Source organism: Thermobia domestica, chromosome 7, assembly GCF_964235325.1.
Source record: "Thermobia domestica chromosome 7, izTheDome1.hap1.1, whole genome shotgun sequence".
NCBI lineage: Eukaryota > Metazoa > Arthropoda > Insecta > Zygentoma > Lepismatidae > Thermobia > Thermobia domestica.
The window spans coordinates 259,227,584-259,252,694 of NC_137460.1; the positions used below are offsets into that span (position 1 = coordinate 259,227,584).

Below are 25,111 nucleotides of genomic sequence, written 5' to 3' on the forward strand. Positions count from 1 at the left end.
TACAAACCTAAGTACTAAGGTAAGTGGGAAGTAGACATAACCTAATCTAAGTAACCTAGTAGTGCGTTATCCCACTTTACTTCGGCTTCTCGCTTCGCTCATTCTTCTCTCGCACTTCCCATTAACTACCCACAACCGTGTTCCGTGCGGCCCGCCAGTCTCACCTGTAGGTTAATCACTAGCGACTCGTAGTCTGTACAAGCACCGGTTGCAATATCAAAGGTATGTAGGTACGCGCAAGTGTTCCCCTCCCTCAGCATGCTTGAGTCTTATCCAAAAAATATTCAGGAAATATGAAGAGGAAAGTCTTTTAAGCTCTATTTGTATATTATTAATTAAATTATTTCTCTAATATTAATTTAATATATAAGCTGTTTCCTTTTTTTCAAACAACCACTATCAATGTACGTTTATACACTATTTATATATAAAACCTCTATACTCACGTTATTGAACACGAGATAAACCGAATATATAGTAGGCCTATGTGCTGTAAGCCATGAATGATGGCGTTAATCCTTAAAGAATAAAAAAAGCAAGAAAATTGCATGCACGTAGTTAAACAAAATTATTTTATTATATAAACTATGCATTATTTTAGAATGGAAGGTCTTTCTTCGATCTTTTGGGCTTCAAATTTTTCTATGACTTTATTGAAATCTGAAATGCTGCTCGCCAAGTTAATCTGAATAGAAAGCATCGCTACCGCAAATATTTTCCGCTTTATTTTCTTTAGGGTCCAGAAACACCTCTCTTCTCCGAAATATGCATTTTGTTAGCATTTCTTTGTATAAATATACGGTACAAAAAGTCCATTTTCAGAAACCACGTATTTTTGTCTGTAAAGAAGCATGAAATCTAAGATGTTTTCCTTCGAAAATGAAAAAAAAGTTTAACATTCCAGCAAATTAGGCTAAAGAAGACAGATGAGTGTGGGAAGTGAATGATTTGATATTAATTTATGCTCTCCGCCGGAAATCGAACACGGAATCATGTGCAAGAAAGACACAGAGCTAGGAATTAGACCAGAAGTAAGACATTTTCTTCTTCGAGACTCGATCGACCCTTCCCCCAGAATAGGATTTTTTAAAAAAATAAAACGTATCCGAAGAATTTCCACCTTTGTGTTATAAATGTTAAATAAAATCTATTGACTTCGAACAACCGCCCCCCAAACTTTCAGCCTGCATCTGTCCCTGCTACCACCAGACTTATATTTGTTCTTTGCGAGTTTATGTTTTGTGAATAACTTCTTTCTTTCAAGCGTCTGTATCTCCCTCACCCTATCAATTGAGTCAAGCGCTGCTAAGTGGAGGAATTTGTAAGTATTACAGAAGCTGACCAGTTGCGGAAGAAGGTGCAACCGCAAGAGAGCAATACGGGAAGATAGGAGCGATTCAAGAATAAATCCACTTCCCCATGTTAAGAGATAAGAGCTCGCTGCCATATGCTCAATATTACTGCTTCCAGTGGCAACGTTCGCTGCCACTGGAAATGTAAATCTTTCTCTTTTTATTTCCGTTTTTTAATTTACTTTTTTTACAGTAGAAATGCATCAATACTGTTTTGCGCTCAAGAGCAGAGGTTTATTTTTTTACTGATACACTACTTTAATACTTAAAAATATTTTTAGTATTAAAAAAAATATCCGGTTGCACAACCATGCAACATATAGTACCAGCCGCCGCTGAGGTTAATAATGGATTTCCATATGTAATTGTGATTCCTACCCCATACTATCACCCTCGAGGTAACGTAACAGAACATAAAATGAGTAAAGTTTAAGTAGAAATTGATTATTGTAGATTTTATTATGTTTTTTGTTGTAAATTAGGTGGACGGGTTATTTATTACAGTTATTTTTAAAAAAAATATTTATAGTAAGTTCTTGTTTAAAATCTTAAATTAAACTCGTTTTGTATAAATGAACTACCTACACATTACACCAAGAAGACACATACCAAAACAGCTAAAAAAAAAGCACTATAATGTTATTCAAAGCTACACTGAGAAAAAACTGTATGTGGCGTAATATCGTATGTAAAACCTGTAGTTTTTGGACTTAACGTACAGCAAGCGTATAACTGAAAACGCATGTTTTATATACACAAGGGCACCGATCCTGGGGGGCCCGGACCCCCAAAGCTCATGTGGGTCCCATGTATTTTTATGAATATATATTTTATATGTATTTTTATTGTTATATGATTGTTATATGTTTTTTTATGAATGGACCCCACAAAGTTACACAGAAACCGAGGCCCTTGTCTATACAAATTTTTCCTATGAAACAATATAAGCGGTCGGGATCTCATATACGAATGGACGTGTATAACATATAGCTGACGAAGGTAACATACATATATATATATATATATGCAATATAAGGAAGACTGTTAGGCATCAGACATCCTGAAACGCCATGATGTAACACCTAAGGGCAGTGTCTATATAGCATACAATAACGTATGCTCCGTTCTGATTTTTGTAGTAAGCAAGAGAATTCCGTATAGTTGTACAATATACCACCATTGTCTGGAGAACAGATTTTTCTTAGTGTAAGTAAAACGCTACACCCATCTAGTATCGAGTAAAAGCATCACTGCTTCTTTCATGTTAAATTACATTATTACGTGTACGCGACTAAGAAATAGTTCCAATTTACAACGTGTTTATATGAAAACTACTTCCACGGGATCCCCCACCCCAAGTACCATACAAAACATTCTGCTACTTAATTTTTCCTCTAAATCTTGCAAATTTTTACTAGTCCTAGCTCCACAACTCGGAATTTAATCCTTAAACGTTAAATATGTTCACTTGCTCAGTTACTCATCTAATTAAGGTAATTTAGCTTAACTTTATTCTTCTACGAGAACAAACATATGAGAGTCTTTGCACCATTACTTTTTCGGTGAGTGTTTCACCACAGTTCTTGTTTTACATATCACACCACAATAATTTACTAGAATCATTCGCCTTTAACGGAACTCGGTGCTCTTAATTCACTTCACAACTAATTGTTCCACAATTAATATAAGGTTTGCTGTTGACGAGGATTTTGCAATGCATGTATGTACTACAACTACACAATAGAATAACAATAATCTACCGCCGTTACCGCAATCAACAAAAGATAAACGCTTTGTTCCTGCTACTGTTTTTATGATTTGGCTTGCAGCAAGCACTTCACACTTCGTCTCCTACCTCCCAGATCGCTATTACAACTGTGGCGTGAAGTATTATGAACATATTCCTTCTTTTCGCAAAACTTGCTTCAATGTGTATTGTGTCATTTCATATCGTGATTCGAGAATACTGATAAACTTTACTTTAACTCCTTTAAAATATGTTTAGAAGTGTTCGTCAAATAATTAAAATGGAAAAATTGTAGGAATAAACTCTCTTATATTGCATTTTATTCTTAGTGTTTACACAGAATGAATCGAGATTTTTTGCAAGCCTTCCCATGCCACCCGTGGATACCGTTGATATCGCGCCTGTAGTGATACCTTTTGTCTTGAAGACATTCCTCCAAATAGCACTATTGCTCTTCTTTAGATACCTCCCGCTGCCACAGGGAAAATCCAGCCATTGGACAAGTTTCTTTCGACACTGGAAAGCTCTTTACCGTTGATTGACAGAAATTTTGATCTCGAGAGACGATATTCTTTTTGAAGTTTACCACAGAGACAATATACTGAAACTGCAGTCTTGCATTCATTTCCAGTTTACCCCTCCGCGGTTCAGGGACATGATTTTATATTCATGGTATGCAACTGGCTTCACACAAGATTGGCCTCCTGCGTTCATAGTGCCAGTGCAATATTGCCTCCAGACAACTACACGCGAATGTGAAGAGCAGCGTGAGAACAAATTGCTTATGCGTTGTGCCTGGTGTCAATGGAATTTGTGTTTCTTTCATTCCATCGATGACCCTCATGTCTGCTTTTCTTTCGTCCCTTATTGAAATGTATTGTGGAAGTATCAAGTAGGAGTTACATTTCAATAGCTACAACTTATTTTTGGACAACTGCTTCATTCGTGAGTTGTGCACATGGAAAAATACACAATAAATATGCCTGTAACTTTTTACCAAATGCACTATCTTAAAACTATTAGCCCCATTGTTTTTCTGCTTAATTCTAGCCCAAAATCATGTATCATATTGCCCTATTCCTATTTACAAAACTTGACCTGAATCCAAGATGGCTGCCTACAAGGTTCACCTTTATGTACGATTTCCACTTAGGTGTACCCACATTGTTGTTATTGATTTTTTATTATTAACAGGCCGTTTACAAGGGGTGGTATTGAACGTATTGTGCAATTGTCGACCTGGACACGCGACATTTCAATCTGCCATTTTGGTTAATTCCACTTCAAAAACGCAGCTGCTATTTTGTGTGTGTAGTCTTTCTGTGGGACTTCCTTCCTCTGAGTGAAATTTTATGGTAGGTTTCGATATGAGCTCATTGATACTTCCCTTGTTAGGGAAAGGAACTTGCTGACTTAGAAAATCGCATTGAAGATACGTGTGACCAGTTACGCAACACACCGAGAGTGATGAAATGCGTTCAAAACTCACGATTAGCACGTTGTATAGATGTGGGAGGACAGCACTTTGAACATCTTCTGTAGGTACGTTTATTGTTTGTAGTGCTACTCTGTGTAAGATACTATTTTACACAGTACGTCGTTGTGGATTCTGCCTGTTATTTCATTACATGACACGACTAGTTACACTTGTTATTATTTCTACCCTCTCACTGCAAGTTTCTATCTGGTATACCACTTTCCATTGCCCCTAAAATTATGCAACCATGTTAAGTTATCTTTGCTTTGACTCCCATTGTACATGTGTGTACAATCGTGCCATGTATAATAACTTTTTTCTGTACAAATTCCATGTTCACTGCACTGTTTCATTACCGCTGCCGTACAGACATCCGGTGAATCCCTAAATGACGTATGGAGAATCTCTGACGCAGTTATGTAACACGCGTTTAACAAGTGGATATGATTTTCATGTATTTATGAACCCCGTTCCTAGCTTCTATCATTATTCCTCTGGCAGATGTTTAGTTCCTTTCCCCCACGTTCGAATTTGTCTAGTTCCGCCCCTGACCCCTTTCGGACTATATGTCATATAAGCTTTTTTCTTGTTTTGATGCTAGGAATTTGTGGCTTCATTTCGCCATTACTTTTTGGACACCCTGTATATGAAGATCATTAGGATGCTCAGGCATAACATTATTTATGATAAAGTTTGCAAGTGCCATTATAGAAGAACTTTGGAATAATTTTATCTACAAAGAAAATTAGCCTGGATCTAACTTACTGCTAAGAATAGGCCCTATAGTAAAGGAAACACTTACTCCGCATGCATATCCTGCAGCTGAGGGTTACAATAACTTGCAGTTACCATATTACAGCCGCACTTGATGCAGTGTTCGGCTACAATGCTGTGTAGCTGATGAGGCAATAAAGAAACTACTACGTCAGCTGATTTTATAATATCAGCTAAGATATCTTGTCTTTCCAAAATATTTAAAAGTAGAGGTTCTACACCTGGGTACTGAACTGCAATCGCATCTGCCTGCTCCTTAAATTCCGAAGCTGAAACATTAACAAATTATAGAATTTTATTTTTTTTAAAATAGCAAGTAATTACAAAGAATATTAACAAAATTATGCTTATCGATTATCACTGGAAAATTATCTTGTTAGGTGGAAGGTAGAGCAATTACACATTCTGTAATTGATTGGTTTTCTCCTACAACCAGTTTTATTATAAAACTTTGTTATACTACAGATTCACTAAAATGAATACAAAATACTCTATATAATTGGGATAAGTAGGTGTTCCAAGGCCTAGCCAGCCAATGGAAAGAATTCCTATACAGCTCTCCAGGCAAGCGGAGTGAAGGAGGCTAGAATTCTCAATGGTCAACGCAAGGAAAGAGACGTTGAGTCCCGCAAAGCTCCAGAGCAAGCTGAGCGGGAAGGAAAACCACGAAGCTCCACACCAAGCTGGGTTGTTGCTTTTAGGAATCATTCAGAGATCGACAGCACTCTAAGGGTAGTTTTAGACAAAAGTATCTATCGTAACATTTCTCGTAGCAGATGTACTGTCAAAAATCTCGTATAATATTTTATATCATCAAAAGTATATGGTGCTTTACACGGTAGCATTTTGATAAGCATTTTGTCGTGACGTAGCAAACAAATCACTGAATAAGAGCACAATTATGGCTCCGAAACTGAAAACAGAGATATCAGTCGTTTTCCTACTAAAGCCCTTTGTCGCATATGCTTATTATGATAGAAAGGACTTTTAACTTTGTACAAACAAAGATGCTCCTCATATTTTTCAATCAGCATAACAATAGCATCCCTACTCCAACTAATTTTCTTTACAATTCAGTTTCTCACACAAAACAAAGAGCATGGATATTTGGCACAAAATCTTTCGCTTCCTTTTAACACAGTACGGCGCTGCAATCGGACCAGAAGTTCTGGAAAAAATGGTACGAAATAGAGCAGGTTCTATCAATAAGAAATGCCATAGGATATGCCATGGCATGGGAAATGCCATAGCATTTGCTACTTTATACGGTAGGATATCGATGATACGATTTTTGCTACGATAAATGCTTCCGCCTAAATCCAAGAGAGATGGTAAGTTCCCACAATGCTCCAGGGCAAGCACAGTGGGCAGGACGCCTCAGAGTTCCACAGCTAGTTAAGAGCCCCTATCACTGCGAAATTAAAATACCGCTAATTTAACAGTAATTATATGATATCTTCAAATAGATACAATATAATCGAAAAGTGGATCAAGACCTTCCTAGATTATGTTATTTTGCGTGAAGTACCGTTATCATGAGTCACCTAGTAGCTTTCCGTTTGCAATTATTTAGAAACGCGAAAATAAATGCCGATTTTCTAAATGGCTGGAAATCGAAAGCAGATAAATGAGTCATGATAACGGTATCTCACGCAAAATAATATTGTCTAGGGAGGTCTTGATCCACTTTTCGATTATCTTTTATTTATTTGAAGATATTACATAATTACTGTAAAATTAGCGGTATTTTAATTTCGCAGTGATGAGGACTCTTAAGAGAGCAGGAGTTACCAGCTGAAACTGATGTCGAGCGAAGCAATGCATGGAATTGTATACCTCCTCCTGCTTAGCGGTGGCGCTCATGTTCTTTTCATCACATGACGAAGTGTTGATGATGGTTCCTGTCTTCTGCCTCTTGTAGTCATTTGTAGTAATAGAAGAGCACGTGAGTTTGTAAGCATATGTTGATGCTGATATATATATATATATATATATATATATATATATAACCACGTGTGGAATATTACATGACTTTCTCTGATAAAACTTATTTCTAAATTTTCCCTCTTCCAGTTTATTACTCAAATTTATCTTCAAGAAGGCTGTTACAATGAAAGCAAATATAATACACAAAACTAACTAAATTCAAAACTCTGGATGATCAGAAACATTTTGGAAATGGTGTTTCCTTAGTCCTCGAAGTTCTTTGCAAAATACAACTCATTTTGGTGATGCTTTCTCACAGAATATTTGCGTACTTGTCCTTTTCCATTTTACTGCAATTTTAACTTTTATTTATTTCTTGTATAATAATACAATCCAATGTAGGAATAATTCAATGCTAGCCGATGTGATTTAGAGCACATTTCTAAAATTGTGGTTCGCGGACTACATGTAGTCCTCGAGGTCTTGCTGCCAACAGAGAAGCAAGTGCGTATGGCCTAACTTCAACTCAAGATCACCCTACTAGCTCAGTTCACGTATTTATTGAACAGATCACGTACGATATTGGATTTGTCAAACATCAAGAATATATATTGATATAGCTAAAAATCACAAAAGTTATCAATAACAGAACCTATAGAAGCAGTTTTTCAGAAGATAATGTTTTGAACAGCTTGTTAAATTTGACAACATTCTCTTTACTAGACCAGCTCACATATTACACAATACATTATCCATGTATATATGTGATCCGTTTTGATATCTATGCATATATGTTCAGTACATGAAAATAATTTCTTTTATTATAATTGTGTGCATCTTTGTAAACTCGTTTGATTTTTTCAGTTTAATTTTATATATAAAATAACATTATATAAATGTAAACTTGATAATGGTAAAACACTAAGATCTTCAAATAATTGTCGAAAAGAATACTTTTTATTCTTTTAGCATAAAATAATAAAATATTGTTCTTTTTTTAGTTTAAACAAAAGGCTACTCTTCCTACTATTGCACCAAAATATTTTATTTTAATATTGCATGAAATACCTTTAGCTTAATAAGAGTCGTGCCATAACCTCTGTCCCTAAGTTCAGTAGCGCCACACGGCCAATTCGACAGACGTTCACGACCAGCTTTGTTTACACATCATGCCGAAACTGTAGTGCAAACCACTCTCCAGCTTGTATCGTTCACTCGTCCAGTTAACATGGACTTTGACATCAAAGAGAATCGTATTGCTGTCATCGCGTTGCATAAGTGCAGCAAGTCACCGGTTGAGATTTTCAATCTTCTAAAGCCTTTGCAAAATATGCAAAAATTTGTGTATCAGTGCATCAAGCGGTTCAACGACACCTCCTTGATCGAGGACAAAGCAAGAAGTGGCCGCCTGCGTACTTCAAGGATGCCAGCAGCTGTGGAAGCCGTAGCTGAGCGAACTTGTCGAAATCCTTTTTCGAAAACAGAAAATCAGGGCACGGGAGATGGATATACCGAAGAGAGCGATGTCCCGCATCATCGAACAGAACCTTAAACTTGAGGCTTCAGAAGAACCACACGACAACTGTTAACACCAGCTTTAAAGAAGATACGAGCCACAAGTGCCAAGAGGTTACTCCAGCGGTACGCGAACGGGAAATACTGGCGAATCCTGTTCACCGATGAAAAAATATTCACCGCACAAGAAAATTTCAACTGGCAAAATGATACAATTTATACCCACAGTACTCGGGAAGATCCCCATCAAATTTCTAGGGTTCAGAAAGGCCACCACCCAGCTTCCGTGATGATTTGGTGGGGCGTGTCGTACGACGGTGTCACCCAGCTGTACTTTTGCAAACAGGGAGCCAATCCCATTTATGGTAAAAATGAATAAACGCTAGATATTAACAATAGACCTCACGTACTATTTCACACTCATAAACGTGAAAAGCAAGAGATGAGAGAGTGTTCTGAATCCTCTTAGATCATTAATTACATTGTACGGATTCACCTTAACGTAATAAACATGTCCGAATTCACCCTTCCATAAACGTCCGGATTCGCCCATTTTGAGTACTGTAAACTTGTGCACGCGTAGAGCAGGCGCGCGCAAAGTAATACAATTCTTTCAATATGCATCTAGTAAAGTAGGGTCTTCGCTTCGATATATGTCTTATTTAATCATTTGCTGACAACCACTTCTGTGTAAAACCTTAACATATTTCACTAAAAAGTTACATCAGGTCAAAAAACGTGCAGAAACTTTCCTGTTTCTTCTTTCCTCCATCTCGAAACTATGTATAACACTCTTTGCATTTACTACTAAGAACTGAACTGTAGGAAGGTACGGTGCTTCAAATAGGCGTCACAAGTCTCCACATTACACATGCGGAGAACAGTATTATCGTAAGCTTAGGATGTTCGAATTCAGCGACTGTCCAGAATCACCCAAACTTACTATACATCGCTCCTTGCTATCCAACTAATAGGCCTATATGTACTTAAATATATCTAATAGATATACATTAATTGTCAATTTGGAGCGAAGCAATAGGGCTTTATAGATTGTTCAAAGCATTTATTTAGTGTATTAATTGTTTTCTTGAACGAACATGAGATGCAACTAGTTGAATTCGACATATCAGGGAAAAGCATAATGGCTTTGAAGAATTGTGTTTGCAGAACAAAGCGAAAAGGGCTTCGCCCTATTTCTGATGCTGAAAATTCTATTTTCCATTGTTTATAATGAGAATTCGCGCGCCAAATGCTTTTTCATGGTTAAGTCTATGGGCGTCCCGTTTTTCGCAATAGTATGCCCGGCGACTCCTTAGGACACTCAGCGCGCGATCTCGAATCTGTGTGTCAAATTTGGTTAAGAGTGGTTCAGGCATCTCGGATAAATGATTGCCAAGAGTGGAGTAAAGAGGAGCTTTGCCCCAATAACTTTCACAACAAAGTTAAGAATTGTTGTTTCTGTGTTGTTGTTGTTGTTGTTGTTGTTGTTGTGTGTGTGTGTGTTGTTACTTTTAGGAACACATATTTATGCTGCAACAATAGTCATGGCATATTTTCAGAAATAAGTGTCCATCGTTTCTACACATGTCAAAATAAATAAATAAATGCATTCCAAGTATTCTTACACATAAATCTTCAAAGATGGTATACATACCGACAGCTATTAATATATTCTTATCCCTATGAAGGTATTCAACACAAGGACCACTAACGTATCCAGCTCCTAATATAACAACACGTTTCGCTTCTTCGCTGCATTTTCTGCGTCTGCAATACAAAGAAAAATGAAACTATAATTACTTTACTACTAGGTAGATATCCAAAAATATTTACGTGAAATAAACAACTAGTTCTGTCACGTGTACACTACGTAGAGGATTTTATGGCATGATATTTCCGGAATATTGACTTCCTATCACTTCCGTTTCTGGTAGAGAGATTACACTGAATCTTGGAACGTTCAGTTGACTGCATAAAACTACTTTTTGCTATCTATAACAATTTTTGCAGCGATCTAAGTTAAAACCAAAAGGTTCATTTCTGTAGATTGTCTTTTCACAAACATGCGCAATTTTATCTGCTATCCGTACACAGGCCCCTACTGGTCCAGGGGGCTGGGTGGCGATTGCCACCTAGACAGGGGTCAAAGCGGTGCCAAATGAAAACTTTAATAGAAAGAAGATCAAGAAGAAGAGAAAAATGTGGAAAATGTGTGCGACAACTAATATTCTTGTGAACAGTCACTGCAGCAATCTGCAAACATCAAGCTCTTTGAGCGTCTCATTAAAATTTAGTTCGGGGGGGGGGGGGGATTGAGAGTTTGGGGCCAATACAATATGTCAGACGCCGGGGCCAAATAGCAGCCAGTCCGACCTTGTCCGAACATGAACTAAAAATACATCCCTAAAAAGCTACACTGCCGGGCATATCAGCACAGACCTCTGTGTGTATAAAATATACAGTTATTCCCCAATCGAAGGAACTTTGGTCAGTGGCGTACGCAAAATTTCGTCAGGGAAGATAGGGCTTCGAACTCCTAAGTTTATATCATTTCAGGTGTTTGTAAATATGATAAATGTTTATTTTTTCCATATCTTGCTCAAGGCGAAGGTTCAAACCCTGTACTCCCATTGCGTACGCCTTTGCAGTGGCTCATGTTAGTTCATAAAGACGGGGGATAACATTCTCGGAATTTTAGCATGATTGTTTTGTTGGTAAACAATCTATGTATGACTACGAAAGTAAGTAGTTGATTATCTTCAGCTATAATTTACTTATTGCAACAAACTACAAAACGTATCTATATAGCTACAAACAAATAATAAGAGCGCAAATCCTGTAATTTAAAGCAGATAGCATCTACTTATGCAGAATAGTGCTACGGAAGCAAACTACCGAGACATGATTAGTCTTTCTTACGCCAAGCATGATCGAGTTCCAAGCTCAGCCACACATTCGTCTTCCATATCCATACTTTGAGTCGATAAAACTCTATTAGCATTCTCTATTAATTTCTGGATTCTTTTCTGCCTATAATTAGACAAATAATACCACAAACATTCTTAATTTCTTTACACTAATAAAAACACTTTCTAAACTATAACTTTTGTATTATACACTAATAATTACCAGAACTATTCTTAACAAGGTTGTTTCATCGAATATACACAAGGTTGCAAGAATCATGTTACGAAAATACTTATTTATCAAAAAGGGAAATTCAAGTAAAACTTTCTTGCTTTAGTAGAGTATAACACTATTGTATGCACGTAAAAATGAATTTGTCTTAAATTTAACTCCTTGCGTTCCAGGTATTATTCTCCTATGTGTGTACTGTAATACCAGGTTTTCATTTACTGTTAAGGGATTTTCTAGACGGTTATATAGGGCATAGTTACTGTGCACGCGCGAGGAGAACATTCACATTACGTATTAAAAAAATATATTTGCGTTGTGGAACATTTGGACTTAAAAAGGGAAATTCTGATGTTTTGAAGGGATTGTGTGCTACTTCAAATTGGCAACATTGACCGGAGTTCAAAGACAAAGTTTTTTTTTTTTTTTCGATTTCCAAGTTGTCAATTGTTTATCGTCAAAACAAACACATGTGTGTCAAAATTGAATGCTTGCTCCCTGTTATCCACTGAGACAAAACATTTGTTTTCTGTCAGTAAGATGTGGTCACTTGAGGAGAAATAGTAGAACTAACTGATGCCTTGCATCCACTAAAAAAATTCATCATCTCCAGTATCAATAGACCCTTAGTAAAGGATACGTTTCCATGACATCCCCGTGAATGTCACTGGTACTTTGCAACGGAGTATTTTATGACAGTGGAACGCAAAGGGTTAAGGTGTTGTGGATCAGGTGCATCAAACTGAAACATTATAAAATCTCATCCCGAGAGACAGAAATTCCCATTTCCCACGTTATACTATTTACAAAACATATGAAAAATGAAACTATTGCATGTCACATATTTTCTTCAATATATAACTACATTTCGATCTTCTGCGTTTATCAAGTATTTGATTACTAAGAAATTTTCTTAATTGAGACAGTTTTAATGTTGGCGAAAATAAGTACATTTTTTCGTCAGGATTTAGTATTTACATAACTCCTTTGTGTAATCATTTGTAATGAACGTAAAGATACTCATCATCATCATCATCATCATAGGTATTCTCCCATTATTCAAAGATCACTTGCTGCAATTGAAAAGCTTCCATGATTCATGATCTTCCGCTAACTTCTTCGTCTTCACGTACGATTTCTCTGTTTTGATATCGTCGATCAATTGTAGTCTTCTTCGCCCCCTTCCTTTCTTTCCTGCCACCATACTCTCTTCCACGTCTCTCAAGATACTAGACGAATCTTGTTCTCCAGTCGTTTTGTGCAAAACGTTTTCGAAATAGTTGTTTCTCATTTTTCATTTTACTTTTTCCCGTTAATTATATTCTTTGTACCTAAGAAAGTACCAGAGCACAATTAGAATAACTTCTGTGCTAGCATGCATTTTCCGGTGGCTAAACTTGACAATTAACACTGATTCCAAGATTATTAAAGAATCATTGGTTTACTTTCCACCCATAGAGAATTTTGTTGCTATCGATGAGGAATTCCATATTTACTGTCAATTGCGATGACAATTCTCTTCCAGAAATTAATGTAGCTAAAACCACTTGAGCATGCTCGAAGAGCATTGCCACAACGAACTTAAAAAGAATTAATTTTTTCGAAATTTATTTTATGAAATTATTTATTAAATTTATTTTATTGAACTCAATAGATAATATATTTGGAACCTGGGGATCTATTTAATTAGCTATAAATAGCTGTCATAGTTTTTTTTTTTTTAATCACTGTATATATACTGAGAATGCAGATATAACCAGTGGGCAACGGCTACTATTTGATACCAAAATGTTCACCATTTTCTTAGGCATTGATCAACACCAATATAATCTCTCTATGACTTATGGTTCCCGAGGTATGGCTCCTTAAGTCTGCTGAAATCGAAACTTTTTTGTCTAATATCTCGGGAACGGTAATTCTACCTCTTTCAGATAGTTTTCGATGCTCTATCGAATGAAGAGCTCAAAATTAAAAAAAAAAATCGCAAATAACAGAAACACGCACATACACACACACACACACATACAGAAACGAACTTTGTTACGTGTGATGAGATCACATGATAAAAAAAAGTTATATCAATGATATCCTAGAAGGTTATGCTTTCAGTACCTACACTACAGGGTACTAGAGCGCCTCTAGCGGAAATCTCTGAAAACACATACGTTCGAATGAGCTGTAGGTAGCTTGAACAGCCATTCGAAACGATATGTCGAACTGGGCAAGGTTTATCTCTGCTTAATGTGAATCTTTAACGGTTTTCATGGAAGTGGTTTAGTCGAAAAAAATATCGTGATATAAAGTTCAAGAATTATGTGAAATTGTAAATAGTTATCAAAAAATCAACCTATTAATTTGAGAGAGTTCTATATTCTATACCGAAATATCTATAATTGGTGTGATAATATGATAATCGTGTTAACAGAGGTTATACGAAACAGTCCTCCTGAAGGTGTTAGATGGTTGTTCAAAGCATATTTAATTGGGTGAGTGTTAAATCTTGATTATTTAATATTCTCAATATATATTGTTAAATTTTTCCTGCAGATCAAAATATTGAATTCATATTGGAATTATAAGGATTACGAGGTATTATATTTATTATATTTATTGGAATCATTATCGAAAGTTGTATTCTTGTTGTGAAGAAATCATAGTTACCATTCAACTCAGATATATATTTTTGGATTTTCAATTTTGCTTAAAAATTGTTGTTATTTCATTAAAGATTTTTCTGTATTGCATATTTAATTTTTCATGAACTTTTTATAAAATTTATCAAGCTAGAAAATCAGTTACTTTTACTTATCCAAATTACCTTAGTATTTCACTTTTTTAAAAAAATTTAAAAAGATAATAGCAGTTTACTGGTAATATTTAAGCTAGTTCTAGTCTGAAATTCACTCTAAATATAGAATAATTCCCGATAATTCTGCATGGAAATTTTTAAATGCTTACTTGCAAAATATAGCCATTATATATAGAAATTACGAATCCCGCATACTATTAATTGTCCTGGTTATTACAACCAGCGGCCCAGGACGGAGCACATAGTGGCACGTTACAACTTTTTAAGTTCATTTCATAAAATGAGACTTCCCCACGTGTTAGCATCACTGTTGTGGATATGTTCTGTATATGAAGGAACAAAATATAGATTCATATGTAAGATAAAATCAGTTTCTGAAAGGAACGACAAACTTCTTACTGTCATAACACTTAAGATTGGAAAATGCCTGTAGCTAAACGTCTGGCACTTATGACTTAGTGTACAGCGAAGTAATTCGAATAGGCGGGGAATTTGAATAATGTTAAGCATTTTGCTAGCAGGAGTGGAAACGGGGCTCCCCATGTTAGTGAACCTGCGGTGGATTTGTAGGTGGTGGTTTGCAGAAGTCGCTCTCAGAAATACAAACCACTCCTGCGCTTCTGAAGGCTTACACGATTTTTTGCTAACTGGACAAAATGAAACGGCTCTGGATTATAATCGTATCAGTAGCGTGTAGTGCGTTGATATAATGTATGCTTGCGCCAACTAATGAGCAGTTTTCATACCACGTTCTGAATGGAATATTCATCGACTACGGGGCAATTTGGATAATTCAACACGGGGCAATTTGAATAGCAGTGCAATTAGAACTATAGACCTACTATCTATCAGGCCCGGACTGACAGGTGGCTAGGTGGCGATCGACGCCCAAACAGAGGCCAAATGAAAATTTTAATAACGAGAGAGGAGGTCAGGAGAAAGAGAAAAAATGTGGAAAATGTGTGCGACAACTAAGTTCTTGTGAAAGGTGGCAATATGCATACATGAAGCTCTCTGAGCGGTTCATTAAAATTCAGTTGCGACTCACGTCCCCTATAAAGTAAGAATGGGACCATGCCAGCTTCAGAGTCTTGTCGGCGCAAATAAAAACAATAGTCTAATCCAACACGCTTCCTATCGCGGAATGTAAAAGGAAGCCTAAAGTATAGTGACCTAACAACACAATTCTTAAGAGTTTAGTTTCTTGCCCCAGGAAAAATAACGATTTGAAAAGAAACAGAAAAGATCTGAGATCACTTTCAAGATTTATAATATCATGGTGTTGCGTCAAGCCATCGCCTCTGTAACAAGATCCCGTTGCTTTTCCATTGTTGAGTCACTCATGAGTATTTGCTTTCATCAGGGGCGGATCCAGGAGGGGTCAATCGGGGCGAGCACCCCCCAGAAGAGGAAACTTTTTTATTTTATATCATCCCAGAGTTTGGAGCTCTTAAAAGTAGCTCTAAGTAGCAGTATTACAACCCCTCCCCCCCCCCCAGAAGTCTGTTCAGGATCTGCCCCTGGCTTTCATTGCCAATTTTATCAGCCAAGAAGTCGACCCGCGGTCAGTTATTCAGTCTGTTACTATGAGGTAGTGTATGTCTTTATTGTGTCATTTCGAAAATTACCGTGGAAACTGAGGTTATTATTATTCTAATGAGTTTGTTATAAATCCGGACTTTCTGAATTTACAGCACTGGTAAGTGAAAAATTATTAAATTCTTTGTACGTATGTGGGGGCAATCGGTTGAAAAAGTGTAAGAAGCTTTTTCAGGCCATCCATCTTGAATGAGGTTTCCTCATTTGCACCAGGCAAATGCCGGGGCGGTACCTCACTTATATGTCCCAGGCCGTTTCCTTCCTTCCCTATCCCCGGATAGTGTGCTCGCCGAGGGACGTCATCCCTTGTACGTGACGGGCTAAATGGCCTTAGATGTCGAAAGCCCATAAATCTAAATCCTGAATCCTAAATCTTTGTACGTATGTGTTTCTTTTAAATAAAATTGTGGCTGTTGTTGAATCTGGTTTCACGGTTGTCGTTGCGTATTCACATACTACAATTGCTATTACAGTAAGAATTGGATATACAAATACATTTGCAATAAAATTATGTAAATCGAAATGAAAATTCATTACACCAATTTCTGGTATCTATATCAAGATTTTCTATTGATAATTTCTTTTCTGATTTTTTATCACGTCGCAAACATAGTAAGATAATTCCATTATGATCACCCTGTAGGCCTAAATGTGCACACGATTTGCATAAATGCACACAATGTGGGTACTTGACATAGTTTATGGACCACAAGTACTTACTCATATTAATGTCCTTATGTCGTGCTTGCTCCGGAAGGCGTATCCCCCACAGGCCCGTATGCAGGGAGTCTAGGGAGGGCCGGCCCCCCTAAATTTTTGCTGGCCCCCTAAAGTTTTTACAGTAGGGTTGCAAAAGAACTATAATATGGTGATGAACTATCATATGGTTGGATCGGGCCCTCCCTAACTTCAGCGGGGCCCCCTACATTTTTGGGCTGGCTAAGGGCCTGATCCCCCACCGGAAAAAATATTTCGGGCTACGTGCAGTGGCCATTCCTTTGCAGCTTATCGTACCCCTTGTTCACGAATACTGACACCGCCAGTGCTAACTTTACATTAATTTGTCCGTAGTTCTTTATTAACAAATTAAAAAACTCAGCCATTCCAAGGCGAGATTAAAAAAATGCTAATGATTACGGTCTGTGTTTTTCTCATAAATATTGTTACATAACATAGCCTATACCCTGATTTTATATTATGATCTTTATGGCATAATGTATGGTGTATCTACTAAAGAATTGTGTGCTTTTATCGTGGGAAAAACAGTTGGCAGTAGAGGTAATGCTGGTTGGGGGGATTGACAATTCGGGCCAACTCAGTATGTCAGCCGCCGGGACCAACTAGTAGTCAGTCCGGCCCTGCTTACTATTTCATATTTGTTTATGCCTCGGTTCTGATCAAGCATTCGTAATGTTTTCTCGTTTCAGATGGTCAGAAATTATAAGAAAGATAAATTATTAAAATGGAACAAAGAGTGTATGGAACAAGTAGTTAAATCAGTTGTTAATGGTAACCTGTCGACACTGGGAGCATCAGAGTTATTTAATGTTCCTTTCACAATCTTATACAGACGAGTTAAATATCAAGAGAGGTACTATTCATGTTCCTGCAGTAGGCAATACGTCTAAGGTATCGTTCGGTGATATTGCGTGTGTTCCAGTGATTTAGAGAGAAAAAAATAGCGGACAGGGTAAAATATCTATAATTCAGGGAGTTGGAGTTACTCCGAAGGAAGTGCGTGTAGCAGCATACTTATATGCATCTAAATGTAAACTTGACATTCCTCAATCCTGGGCTGAAACTAAAATGGCAGGTAAGTATTGGTGTCAAATGTTTTGTAACCGAAATAACCTTAGTTTGAGAAAACCTGAAGGTTTGTCAAAAGCTAGAGCTTCTGGTGTTAACAAGGAAACTGTGAATTCTTATTTTGAATTATTGGGTGAATTAATGAACGAGTATGATCTCCGTAACCATCCTAGCCGTATTTACAATATGGACGAAAGTGGATTTCCTCTAAATAAGAGGGCTCCTAAAATTCCTACAGAAAAGGGTAAAAAGGAGGAGATCAGTTATGTAACGGTGATAGCATGCTGCAATATAGGGGGATCTTTTATACCTCCTGTAGTAATATTCAAAAGTATACGCCAAAATCTGGACTTTAAAACCCATCTCACGCATGAATCACTTATTTGCATGAGTAATAGTGGATATATTAATGAAGACATTTAAAAAAAAAAAGTTTAAGCAGTTTAACGAACATAGAGTTCCGGTCGGGTTCTTTGATTTTAAACGGGTATAAATCTCACTCACAACTTTCGTCTGCCAAAGTCATGACATCAAAATGCTTTGCCTACCTCTACACACAACACACGTGTTACAACCACTCAATCGCTCTGTTTTTAAAGCCTTTAAAGACAATTAGCACCAAGAGGTAACTACCTGGATTCACCAAAACCGGAGCTCAGTGATTAGTAAATATTAGTTTTGTATTTTGTTCACTGAAGCCTGGAAGCGGACAGCTTGTGTTGGACTGGTAGTTAATGGGTTTCCATGTACCGATATATACCCCTTTGGACTACAAGCTATTGAAGAGTTTCGATTTGCCGCTTTGGAAACGTACGGCCTTGTTACACATTCTGAGGAGCAGTCTTCACAGGAAGAAGATCTTAACAACGCTCCTTCTTCTTCCGGTCATGGCACACAAAACGATGTCCCAACAAAGCCTATAGATAAACCCATACAAGTGCTTCCCAGCCCAGTAAAACTTTGTGTACAGAAGAGACGTCGTGTCATAGGAAAATCCTGCCACTGGACTTCTCCTGAAAATATTCAGGCAATGAGAGCAAAACAACTCCAAAGAAAGACACAAGCATCGGATGCTACAAAATCCAAGAACACTACAAGAAAGAAGAGTGCTAATACAGAACTTGCCAAGAAAAACCAATGAAAGCTCGAAAGAAACTTATATCCTCTACCTTTTCCAGTGACGAAGACGTAGGCATAAGTCTAAAGATGGCTGCACACATGAAGATCAAACATGGAATTATGGTTTTTGCCTTGTTAATTACTATTCACAACATTCTGCTAGAAAGAGTCATCATAAGTCTTCTGCCATTATTGGCAAGTCACTTGCTGCAACTGAGAATCTTGATCCTTTAGCACGTCCCTCATGATATGGTTCCTTCTTAGAAAATGTCCCAACTAGTTTCCCTTCCTCTTCTTATTAATATCTAAAATTGATCTTTTCTCCCCAATTATTTCTAACACCATCTTATTCGTTTTCCGGTTGACCCAGCTAATTCTCTTCATTCTTCTCCACACCCACATTTCGAAAGCTTCCAGTCATTTTTCATCATTTTTTAATAATCTCCGTGTTTCTACTCAATTCTTTATCAGAAGCATTTTGTGAGTCTTCTTTCCAACTCTTTATTCAAAGTCCCACAAAATAGTCGTCTTCTTCCTCCTAAAGGCTTCTTTCGCTATTCCTATCCTTGCTTTTATTTCACGCCCGCACTTTATATCATTACTAATAATACTACCAGCTAATTAACATTAATGTTTGAAGTGTATTGTTAATATTCTGATTTCTGAGACTTTACACTTCCTAATTATTTCATTGCCTTTTGTAAACGTGTGTTTAATAATTCATATACAAGTTTAATATTAGGCACACACTCTAGACATACGTAACTTAAGTATTATATATATATATATATATATATATATATATATATATATATATATATATATATATATATATATATATATATGTGTGTGTGTGTGTGTGTAAAACAATATAAATGACAGAAATAAACAAAGTTAGAACATGGAAATATTACTTCTTTTTAACGAATAAATATCAAAATTAGCGCCACTCCGCAGTGGCGTATTTAGGATTTTGTTTCGGGGAGGCTATGCTCAAAACGGGGAAGCGAAGGGGGCAACTGCCCACCTAAGTTTAAGAATTAAATGTATTTTAATCGATTGCCTACTAATATACTAAGAAAAAAACGTCAAACTCGTATGTCGGTGGAGGATCTTACCCCTTCCCAGGCAAATCTGAAATGACGCTCCCGCAAATACATGTTGAATAGGTAATGTCATTTCAACTTAAATGATTTCATTTTACTAAAAAATGGAAGTATTCAGTTTTATCTGAATACGTTTTTACCTGAAAGAAAATGTTGTCAAGTTGAAGGCTAAAAATTCTATATGGGATAAGAAATGAGTATACCAAGTTTTGTATTGATAGACAGAAGAGGTACGGTATGAGGGGAAAGCATGTATTGATATACAAGTTTTACCCTCATATCTATTTTGTCTATCAATAGAAAACTTGGTACACTCATTTCTTATTCCATACAGTATTTTTCGAGATACATTTGGATTGTGTACTTTTACCCAGAGCCACTCCAGAGGGTAAAAAGTTAATGGGAGGATTTCTGGAGGGAATTTTCTCGACATTCTCCCAATTTTCCATCTGTTCAAGTACGTTATGGGTCCCACCTAATAGCATCTCTGGAAAGCTTGTTTCATGCTGAAAATAATGATCTATAAACCATGACTTTCCAATGAATAGTGTTGATGCAATAGCTATTTCATTGCAAGTCTACGATTTTCTTTATACTAACAGGATTAATGGGCCCCAGGAACTTACTCCGTTGTCCATGGCATCTAATTTTTTGTGCATGAACATATTTTTCTTATGTTTATCCAATGGACTACGTTTAATTCGGATGTTCGGATGACACGTTTATGTCTATTCGTTGTGAGAAGACGCATTGACTGACATCTAACGGAGATTTTCTGAAATTCTAGGTTACACGCATTCAAACAACACTCATTTCCTTGATGGCACGTCCCATGTTCCTTAATTATTACCGACAGAATCAGGTCATTCTTTTTTGAAACACGGTGTATTTTTTGAAGAATTTTGCTTTATGAAAAAAAAAAAAATTAAAAACTTGAGATAGCTTATGAGGTCTTCCTCAACTATGGAAGACAATATGACATTCTTACACAATATTGAATAGAACTGATTTGCGTTCCTAAAACTATCTGAAAAACTTACCTATTTGCACATCTTAATTCTTGTATGTATTGATAGGGTTTGGTCAATCTTCCATTACTGGCAATAATAGCCTGAAAAAAGAAAATGAACACAATTCAGTTTCAAAAGAATGAACAATATTTTCTTTGAATAAACACATGGATAATATCAAGCTTTCAAATGCTAAACGCTACAGCTGTATACCACACAATTGCAAATTTGTTAAATAATACAAATTTTTTGAAATGTGTGAGTTTCCTTGAAATCTTTCTTAGATTTTCATACTAAATAATATGATTTGTGTTTATATATCAAAATATAAATTATAATTTAAGTAAATCTCAAGTATTCTTTTAAAAAATATATTATAATTTCTGCAGATTGCAAATGATGTTTCTTCCATTCAGAACGAAAATGAATGGATTTCAGGTTTTCCTTAGCTACTAAGTGATGCAAACTGACGCATCTACTTACGTGTGAGCTTTATGATTTTTGTTTTCCAGCATATCTTTGCTCAACATGTCACTGAAATTTAAATATTGGCTCAGTTTCTATAAGCTAGCTTCTGTATTACGCACGATTGAAAAGCAAAATTATCACTTAAAATACCTTGTATTCATAAAATAACTGCAACGGAAGAAACTAATCTGAAATTTTATTAAGGTAACTTTTAATTTGCTGACATTGTTTGTATCCAGACGATTATGAGATAGTTTTCTTATATTTCGGAAGCCTGTTTCCGTTCGGTGGGTGGGTTTGGAGCGAGGCACCATTTTGATTACTTAATACTCAGAAGTACAAAGTCTCGTCTTACGAAACAAAATGAAATAAACATTTTAAGAAAATCATGGAATAAATAGGTTTTAGATGCAACCTCATTTCAGAACTGAATCAGTTCAAAACTTTGTTTTGCAAGAAGAAACTTTAGCATATTCAGACTATGAAGTGACCACGGAAATCGTCCGTATCTAGTTTGAATCCGTCCTCCGAAAGGAAAACATACTTCAGAAATATAAGCGAATTGTCTTAAAACCGTCTGGATACGAGCAACTTAAAGGAGTTAATATTTACTACTTCATTTAACCCATGGTGCAGTTTCGTACCATTATGCAGTGTTGTCTTTAACCGCTTATTTAGATCCTATAACAGCCATTTAAGCCGGCATTTTTTATTGGTCAAGTTAGACATGGACCAAGAAACACCTCAGATACGTTCTGGAACCAGGTGGTCAACTTGGCGGCGCTAAATGGGGGCGGCGACCGCGATTGAGGCAATTTTCAAAAAAAATTCCTACCTTTAGCTTTCAAGATATCATATTTAAATTTTGCATACGCATCGTGTACACCTTTAACTATTTGTCGATTTTTTTGAGATCTCTATGTCAACGCGGGCCCAGGCTCAAAGGTTTAAAAAGGGGAATTTTTTTTCGGAAAATTTCCGAATTTTCCCTAATTTCCCAATTCTAGTGTATCATATTGGCATGCAACTAGTATCTTGAGAAAGGTTGATTTATTCTGAAGAGAGTGAAATATGAACCATGATCCAGGGATAAATACTCTTGTTTTAGGAAATTATTACATCACGTCGTATATATATAAGATTGGTCACTTTGAGATTTTAAAAAAATCACGCCCTTAGTTTTCAAGATATCATATGAAGGGTAAGAGGAACAAACAAGGAATGTCCATGTATGTGCTTTTTCAGGTGCTTTGTCCTATCTGTTGGTGACTGTTGGTACTATTTGACTGTATATGCCATAGATGCGTAGATGTAGAAATATTCATGTAAAATGGGCAAAAGATTTAACTAACTCTATTCTTCTTACGCGGTTTTCAATATTAAAATGCGGTTTTCTCGAAAATGCAGTTTTACGACATTCCTTCTTTTTCCCCCTTACCCTTCATATTAAAATTTTGCACACATGTTGTGTACATAACTACGTATTTTTCCAGTGATTTTGAGATACCTAGGTCAACCCAGGCTTGTGCCAGAGGGGTGTAAATTTTTTGAGAAAGTTATTTTCGAAAAAAAAAAAAAACTGGTTTTCGCCGATTTTCCCGTTTCAGGTGTGTGATACGGACAAGCGAGTGGTACCGTTGGAAAGGTTGCTCTATTGTATAAAAAAAAAAAAAGTATGAACCATGAACCTACGATAAAATCTATGAAATAGTACCTGCTTGACTAAAAGTGTAAAATTTACCTTAAAAAGTCAAGATCGTAAAAGAGTTAATAGGATTCTGAAAAAGTCAATTACCTTTTGCCAAAATGTTCACAGGTGGATAATTCTGAATACTTCTGGAGTAAAAAGTTTTTAACTGAAGGTTAGTATTTCTTATAATAATTTATTTTTTAAACCTCTTACCAAATGTTACCTTCTTGTTACACTTACTCGTTGCACACACGGATCAAAGTCGTGCTCATCTAGAGGGATGGTAGCATCTGATTGCAGTATATCGCAAACGTAAGGCAATAAGAGATCCCCAAAGAAATCAGTTGACTCTCGAGGTAGCTGAGTGGGCATATTGTCTATAGAACATACTAAAACGCCTGGTCCTTTGAAACTAATAGCATGCAGAAAAGAAAGGAAAAACTATTACTCCACTTACTTTGTAGATAAGTTTATGTTTATATACTTTCTTAAATTCACAGAAATTGTTAAATCAACTTATATTAATATGATCAGATCACTACCAAATAAGTAAATAAATGAATAATAAAAGTTGTCAAATTCGAAATTCCACGTTTAAACAAAATCTAAATTTGGTCCATCTCGTTAATTTCTATAAGAGGGCAATTCCGAAAAAAATCGCCGTTATGTTATTAATGACTTGCACATACGGAACTTTTATGATACATATTAGAAAAGTACAACATAACATTACTTTCCAACATACTCACCATTCAAATTGAGGCATTTGTCATAACGTGTTTTACTAGGTTTGAAATTCCTTCTGCAAAAAATCTGCGGCCTGGAAATGAAGCAACCCACTAGCAGCATAGTGAAGCGCATTATCACTGTCTGGTCTTGCCGAATTGCGGAGTTAATAAAAACAACATTAAATTTCAATGCACGACTAATGAAGATTACAGGACACTGGAAGAATCCTGTATGAAGCACGAACTATCCTATGCCGAGAAAAAGCCAAACAAGACTGACAATTCAAAGTCGTCACAAGAAGATTGACAATTGATACAAACTTGGATAACATTCGGACTGACCTCCTAAACAGAGGGTATGATGTAATAAACGCCCAACAGATGAAGAGGAGAGGAAATTGGGCCATACCTAATCTCCGCCTGCCGAGCTGATCCAAGATGTCTGAAATGTTCAGAAAATCATCTTACGTACGAATACACAAAAAAGAAAGAAAATCACGCTTACAAGTACGCCAACCGTGAACGGGACCACCAGACAACTACAGGAGAGGCCCGATAGTACAATGTTTTCAAGCAAGATGAACTCTGAAAGAAGTGTCTTTAACGGAACAAGACTTTCCACCATTAACTATGAACCAGCACAACTACCAAAAGGCAACACCGCCAAGGATTCCACTTATGCAACTAAAATCCATTGAAAATGACATATCACTACATCAACACATCTATCATTAGGAAAACAGGCAGAAGATACCAATTCCACCCTCAAAGAGATCCTCCTTGGTGCTGTAAAGAAGAAGCTGACCCAACTTCATGCAGCACACGACATCTTCAGTTAAAGCATGCTATT

General features: G+C 36.5%; 1 protein-coding gene across 4 annotated transcripts in view; it reads right to left on the reverse strand.

Moving 5' to 3' along the window:
* Positions 1-25,111, reverse strand: part of LKRSDH (lysine ketoglutarate reductase/saccharopine dehydrogenase) — a 194,675-nt gene that overhangs the window by 62,520 nt on the left and 107,044 nt on the right. For 3 of the 4 annotated variants that reach the window (XM_081766216.1, XM_081766217.1, XM_081766218.1), the window contains exons 10-14: positions 23,774-23,945; positions 21,406-21,476; positions 11,711-11,821; positions 10,446-10,558; positions 5,379-5,619 (exon numbers count right to left, since the gene is read on the reverse strand). In XM_081766216.1, coding sequence (XP_081622342.1) covers positions 5,379-5,619; positions 10,446-10,558; positions 11,711-11,821; positions 21,406-21,476; positions 23,774-23,945 — 708 coding nt within the window. The remainder of the gene's footprint in view (positions 1-5,378; positions 5,620-10,445; positions 10,559-11,710; positions 11,822-21,405; positions 21,477-23,773; positions 23,946-25,111) is intronic. The other variant, XM_081766219.1, reaches the window with a different exon arrangement.